This window comes from Perca fluviatilis, chromosome 13, assembly GCF_010015445.1.
Source record: "Perca fluviatilis chromosome 13, GENO_Pfluv_1.0, whole genome shotgun sequence".
Lineage (NCBI taxonomy): Eukaryota > Metazoa > Chordata > Actinopteri > Perciformes > Percidae > Perca > Perca fluviatilis.
The window spans coordinates 29849554-29856767 of NC_053124.1; the positions used below are offsets into that span (position 1 = coordinate 29849554).

Genomic DNA, 7214 nt, shown 5'->3' on the forward strand with positions numbered 1-7214 from the left:
ATTTAAATGTTTTCCAGTTCCAAGGCAGTTGTTTAGTAAATCTATCGCTGACAGCGCTGTACTGTTCCTCTTTATATAGACTTTTTTTTCTACCAAAAATGATTAGCGCTGGTCAGGGGGTACATGGCTTAAAGAAACAATTCAAAAGGGGTACATTATTGAAAAGAGTTTGAGAACCACTGGTCTATACCACGGTCTATACCGCATCATCCCTGGCTGCTGTTTCTAATTGTACCTCCTCAAAGTGTCCACCAGGGGGCGGTGTTTTCTTAAACATTACTTCAAGCGTCATTCATGTTTCCCGGCATGCCCTACGAGTGAGTAGCCCTTCAGACCAAAGGACACTGGGCGTTAAGATCATTGCGGAATTTCTCTGTGAAAGGTGAACAGTTTTTCTTAAGAATGACATGCTTTCTGCCTCATCAGTACGTTGTTAGTTATTGTTTGGAAAGTATTTGTCTTCAGTCATGTATGTGTTTATCTCTGGCAAACAGGTTCAGTGTAAAAAGGCGTCCGGTAAATTATTAGCAAACGTTCAGTGACACCTGACCAGGCTTAACGTTAATTTGCCTATATTTATCTCTAAAAGTTAACGTCAGTGAATGGGCTTAAAATTGTAACGCGTGTTCTTATTTTTTAATACTAGGTATTTCCGAACCAGCATTGAGGTTGTTATTCACAAGCTAATTGTTAGCTTGAAACAGTCGCTTTCACTGAATGATTACAGAGGCTAACGTTAGCCAAACATGCTTCACATTGCATTGGAACTCCATTTGTTTTTCCGGTCTTTTTTAATATTTTCTGCCTTTTGTGCTAAACACATACCTCGTAGAGCACAATTAAAGGTCTCTTACTAGTCAGTAGAGTCAGCTGGTAAATTCGGCAGCCGACACAGTTTTAACCAAGACGTGGTTTTAAAATGAGCAAATGATAAAGTTTACCAATTGGTGCTCAGTGCTATCCTCTGCCCTTGACAGTGTGTTATGGGTGAAAAACATGCCCTCTCTTGTTCTGCAGACTCACTGTCTTTTTTGTCATGTCTAATAAATATGGTCCACTGTCTTTCTACTCTGTCATTATGATCTCAGTGGCTCACACCCTGTTAGTCAGGGTTCAAAATTAGCACCATCCACCAGCCAAATGCTGGTAACATATGCAAGGGGCTGGTAGATTTGCTTCACTCAGCAGCCTAAAAGACAATGGCAATCTATTGAGTGGCTGGTAGAATTTAAACGTGTACTAGCCTTTTGGCTGGTGGACGAATAAAAAGTAAATGTTGAACCCTGCTGTTGGTCTGCAGCTCATCTTTTAACAGGAGCACGTAGGCGAGATCACACATCACCCCCATACTGGCCTTCCTTCACCGGCTCCCTGTAGAATTGATTTCAATATAGTATTGTTTACATACAAAGCACTTACTGGGCTAGCTCCAACCTATCTCTCCGACCTGATGAAACCATATGTCCCCCACCCCCCCCAAGGTCACTCAGGTCAGCTGACCAGTCGCTCCTTGTGGTCCCAAGAACAAGGTGGAAGAACGGGGAGGCTGTGCCTTTGCAGTAGTAGCCCCTGGCTGTAGGCTGGCTCCTACACTGTCTATTTTTAAAATCCTGTCTAAAAACCTATTTTTATTCTCAGGGTTTTAACACATTACAATAGTTGCCTTTCGATATTACTATCGTTTTGCTGTTAAACTGTTGTCCTTTTGTTGTTTTGTGTTCATTGTGTTCTTTCTATGTTTTTCTGATTGTACAGCACTTTGGTCAACTGTTGTTTTTAAATGTGCTCCGTAAATAAATTTGGTTTTGGGATTGGATTGGTCCTCTGCAGAAGTCCAGCAGCTTGAAGATGTCTGACCAGATCGATGAGAAGATCAAGAACTACAGGACGGCTCCGTTCGACGCCCGCTTCCCCAACACCAACCAGACCCGCAACTGTTTCCAGAACTACCTGGGTAAACAAGACAACCGATTTACTTCCCCCGTCTTAGCTCTGTTAACCCTTGTTTTGTCCTCGGGTCAAATTTGACCCGTTTTCATAGTTTTTATATCGGAAATAGGGGTTCCTTTCAACCAAGTTGCCCAAAAGTAACACAGATGGTTCCATGAAATGCTCTTCACAAGTAAACGTAAGGATCAGTTCAATACTATCATTGACTTTTGGGTGTTTTAATCAATTTTGGACTAAAACTGTATACTTTCTGCATTTTTTTAAACTCTAAAATTAGATAAAATTTCATAAAGGATACATTTTTATTGACTATAAAATCCAAAAGTGTGTTTAAAAATAGTGGTAACAAGTTGCTGTAAGTGTATACTGGTGTATACGATACCCAACCCTAGTCATTTGATATATTCTTGTGTATCTTTCCCTGCAGAATAATCTTATTTTTTTTGTAATGTGGTGAGGCGAAGAGACTTTACAACCGGTGCAAATCCTGCTCAACACCTACCAAAACATTTCACGTTTGTTCAAGTTAAAATGTCCGGAGGTCAGTATTGAAATCAAAGCTGTGTTGAGGCCTACGTGAACCAGTCCCGCTGCAGCTGCTGGAACTCTGCGTTATTTCATATTGAAAACACAAAGAACAAGACTGAAAACATTTAACGTGTTCCTGCTTGTTCAAAGGTCAGTATGATGTTTACAGCAGCCAACTGAAGAGGGCTTACCATTCTATTTGTGTCTCCGCTTTCCTCCAAATCCAAATTTGTACTGTTTGTTTCTCTCTATTTTATCAGAGGGGGTGATTCTTTTCCCAGCTCCTGTTTTGAAGATCTGATTGTGGCTGTATCTCAGCTTCCTTTCTAGGGCTGTACTAAATAGTTGGGAGCTTCATTCATAATGTTAATATTTGAATTGTAATTCAACATTTGAATGCGCCGCAGCTTTTTTTTTTCCTATTCATTCTGTTTAAACCTGGTATTTCTGCAAAGTTGCAGATAAAGATTAGGCTACACTAATACTTTTAGTAATATACTATTTGTAGAGTTAGATTCCAGTGGCGAGGATTGTTTCCTAATCATTTGTAAGTAAAATTTTATTTATTTATAAAGCGCTTTTCACAGATAAAATCACAAAGTGCTGTACAAAAGAATAGGTAACACAAATAATATAAAATGTATATACATATGTAAAATTAAAGTGACACTAGTGAAAACCCATCAACCAAAAGCTTTCCTAAATAAACATGTTTTCAGATCCTTTTTAAAAGAGACAACAGAGTCTGCCAGACGCATGGACAGTGGCAAGGCGTTCCACAGTCTGGGAGCAACAGACTGAAAAGACAGGTCCCCTCGAGTCTTATAACGAGTCTTTGGGACTAAAGGTTCTGGCCAGCGGACCGAAGGGTCCGGCCAGAGGAATACGGCTTCAAAAGGTCCAGAATGTACTGTGGGGCCTGACCGTTTAAGGCTCTGAAAGTCAGTACTAAAATCTTAAAATCAATTCTGAATTTTACAAGGAGCCAATGGAGAGCCGACAAGACTGGAGTGATATGAGACCTTCGAGGAGCACCTGTTAAAAGCCTAGCAGCAGAATTTTGCACAATTTGCAATTTGTTCAGGGCAGACTTATTCAAACAAGTAAAAACAGAATTGCAGTAGTCAAGTCTTGTTGATATGAAAGCGTGAATTATCATTTCCAGATCCTTTTTTGACAATATTTTGCGTATTTTACAGATGTTCCTAAGATGATGCAAACAATTCCAGTAACTCCGGAGCGTTGCTAGCCTGGCTCCGCCCTCCTACGTACTTCCGCTAAATTTTCATTTTCGTTCAGTACGCCGTCTGGGTTTGCGGTATATTCTTGGGTTTTCTCCGGCCAAATCTTTGGCGGTCCAATCGGCGAACAGAGGGAGTGGCTGAGAACGGTGACGTCGAGGTCATGCGCTAGTTTGAGTTGTAGTTCCATAATGGTGGCGGAGAAAGATGCGAGCGAAGACATTCGGTCCGTTGTGGCAACGCTGCCGAATATCCAGAAGTTAAAGCCCGAACAAGAACAATCTTTGCTGAGTTTTGTTGGTGGCCATGATGTTGTGGCCCTCCTCCCCACGGGGTTCGGGAAAAGTTAGATTTTCCAGATCGCTCTGTTAGTGGTGAAGGAGTTGGCTAAGGCTAACGCTAGCGATGCTAAGCCAACGTCACGACCAATCGTTAGCGATTGGTTATGGCAGATCCAGAGTGGCTCTGGGCAGATCCAATAGTTTTAAACTTCAACAGAGTACCCGCCTTCAAGGAAGTTAACACTTGTCAATGGAGAGTGGCCAGACTCTCTGGACTAATGAAAAGGACCAGAGTCTGGTAGGACCAGGCTAGAGCGTTGCTTCTGCTGTAGCATAATCTTGAAATAAAAAAACACTCACTTTATTCAAATTTAAGGGATTTTCTTTGAGGTTTTCTTTTTCATAGAGTGACGTCATAAAGAGTTTGTTCACTCATTTACTGTCATCCTCCCCCTGCTGATTTTCAAAGTAAAAGTAGCTATAGACAGCGCTTTGTGAAACTACACTCAACACAGACTGACTGAATTCCAAACGGGCATGATCGCAACCCAAAGTATGTTGTTAATTAATTAATTAATTGTATCCTCAAAGTGTATTTGTTTTTTTAATCAACTGACTGAATATTTCATATGGAATTAAATAGTCATAGCAACTGTATTTAAGTTATAGAAAGTGTTGATTCTTTGGACTTTAAGCTGCGTCAGACTAATGGCTCCCTCTGATTCGCAGCCTTGTCCGGGACGCAGAATTACGAATCCCACTATGGCCACGCCAAGACCCACTTGGCGTGGCCACGCAAAGACCCGCCCTTCAATAGCATTCACACACTACTATTGGCCAGGTGTCCATGCTTACGCAAGTTAACATAACTCCATTTGTTCAGGTTCTATCCCCTGACCAATCGGCTATCCTAACCTTAACCACTCGAGGTCAATGCCTAACCCCAACCAATCGAGCTGCTTCGTAGGGGCGGGTCTTTGCGTGGCCGTAGCAGGATTCGTAAAATAAGCGTCCGGGATCACTGCCGGCTGTTTACTTCCTGCTCTTGACGTTTGTTCTTCCGCTTTGTGTTCTCTGCAGATTTCCACAGATGTAACAAAGCTCTGTCGGCCAAAGACCAGGACACGGCTCCCTGTGATTGGTACCAGAGGGTCTACAAGAGCCTCTGCCCCATGAGCTGGGTATGTAACACCAAATACTGACTGTTTTCATCATTTAAAGCTTTAGTGCGTACGTTTTTTTATAGTCCTGAATGTCCGCTACATTCAAGCCATTGACAAATGAGTTGATACCAAGCTAAGTAAGCCTATCAGCTCCACACAACTCTCTCTGTGTTCCTCAGTATGGCTGTTTAAAAAATGGTGTGAAGTGAAGATAATGACCTCTTCTGAAGAGTTCATGTTTTTTAATCCTCCGTGTCCTCCTTGGCTACTAGCAACTGCGTGGAGGAGGGGTGGGGGGGTGGTGGTGCGCGATCCCAGAAGGCTTGTATCATGTGGACGCAACAACAGTGCTGCTGTCATTATTTAGAATTCCTCAATAGGGGGGGAGACCAAAACTACGCACTATAGCTTTAACAACTGCTGTAACCATCACCCATAACTACACAAATGTCTCTTATTTTATCGGCTGCATATTAGAAACTAGAAATGTTTGGTGCATTAAGATAATGTTAAAAATGTCCAGTTGTTACCTTAAGCGTCATATCTTTGTCCTTTTTTTGAGCGTCTCTTTATTTCTCTTACTTTCTCTGCTGCAGGTTCAGAAATGGGACGAGCAGTTGGAGGCGGGAACTTTTCCCGGAAAGATCTGAACGGCCACATTCCTCCTGTATTTATCTCGGTATCCTAATGTGAAACATCTGCTCTTTATGTACAGAAGCAACTAAATAAATTATTCAACGTTACTGTGAACCTTCGCTGTTGTCGTGCTGCTTTGTATTTGATATTAATTATCTATTTAAACTGGTGTGGAGACCCTTTACATCAGCCTTCAACATGACCAAAAGTAATACAGTTAAAGAGTAGAAGCCTAGAATGTGCGCATTAAATCCATTACAAACGAGAGAATGATCTTCAGAAGCTTTTCATTTGAAACATGACATCAGTGTAACACTTAATAGGTCCAAGAGTTTAAAGATATTAAATATGAATGTCTTTTTATCACACTGGCAGCCTGCCACGATATAAAACACCCTAATGAAGATGTATGGGAACGGGAAGTTATGTCCTTTCTGAAATGGTAAAGTAGGAGAGGTATCGGCGAGGCGGACAGGTAAGGAGAAACGACAACACTATTTTTTTTTAGTTTTTTTTTGATTATTTCTTTAATCTTAAAGGTCCAGTGTGTAACCTGTTTAGTTGTTCATTATCAAAATCTGTGTTGCCCGTTCACAAACGTGTCCTTTTTCATGAATATTTACCACCACCATCAACTCCAAGTATTCCTTTTGGCTTGAAATTTTACATTTGCGTTCGCATGAACTGGGGTAGACGCTCCATATTCATGCGCCATCTTGAAATACGTTAGCCGGTAAGGGACATACAGGACATACACCTTTCGTGTTTTCGCTGTCACATGATCAACTCACAGGTGCTGCTAATGCTGCTAATGGGTATCGTAGCTTCCCGGCCCCGGCAAGTTATGAAGAAGGAAACATGGAGGACCACACGTATTCAAAATCCAAATTTCAGGAACAGGAGTCTTCTTCGCCCAGAAAAAGGATACTGAAAAGAGCAAGAGACCGACTTTTTGAAGCGTGAAGGCTACCGTAGTTGTAGTACGTACTTTGAACTGCGTGGCGCGAGAGAGTTGATTGCCATATATGATCTCAACGCTAGATGGGAGAAATTCCTACACATTAACCACACTTTAACGTGTAAATGTAAATTTGTCGAAGAGTAAAAAGAAAGTGAAGAATCTGAGGAATAGATTTTGTCAGATTTTGCTTTTTAGATACCAAAAATGTGAGATGGATGATAGCAAACATGGGCATTAAAGCGTAACTCTCGCCAAAAATGCAACCTAGGGTCTTTTTGTGAATGTACCCAAGTCAAACTTTCGTTTAAAAGCATATTTAGGACAGAAGCGCCAATTTTAAGATTTACCGTATTCTCGTTTTTCGGTCAAATGGCCTTTTGAATGGGAGTGATAGGGGCACTCGACACAACATGAAACTTTGCTCCAAGTATCACCAGGGGCTCTACGCCTTAAC

The 7214-nt window shown here is 41.4% G+C and overlaps 1 protein-coding gene across 1 annotated transcript; it reads left to right on the plus strand.

The window, feature by feature from the left end:
* Window positions 1–249: 249 nt before the first annotated feature.
* Window positions 250–5917, plus strand: LOC120571185 (cytochrome c oxidase subunit 6B1-like). Its single transcript, XM_039819945.1, has 4 exons — window positions 250–382; window positions 1831–1954; window positions 5081–5181; window positions 5760–5917. The coding sequence occupies exons 2-4, from the start codon at window positions 1849–1851 to the stop codon at window positions 5811–5813; spliced, it is 261 nt and encodes an 86-aa protein (XP_039675879.1). The 5' UTR covers window positions 250–382; window positions 1831–1848; the 3' UTR covers window positions 5814–5917.
* The last annotated feature ends 1297 nt before the right edge of the window (window positions 5918–7214 follow it).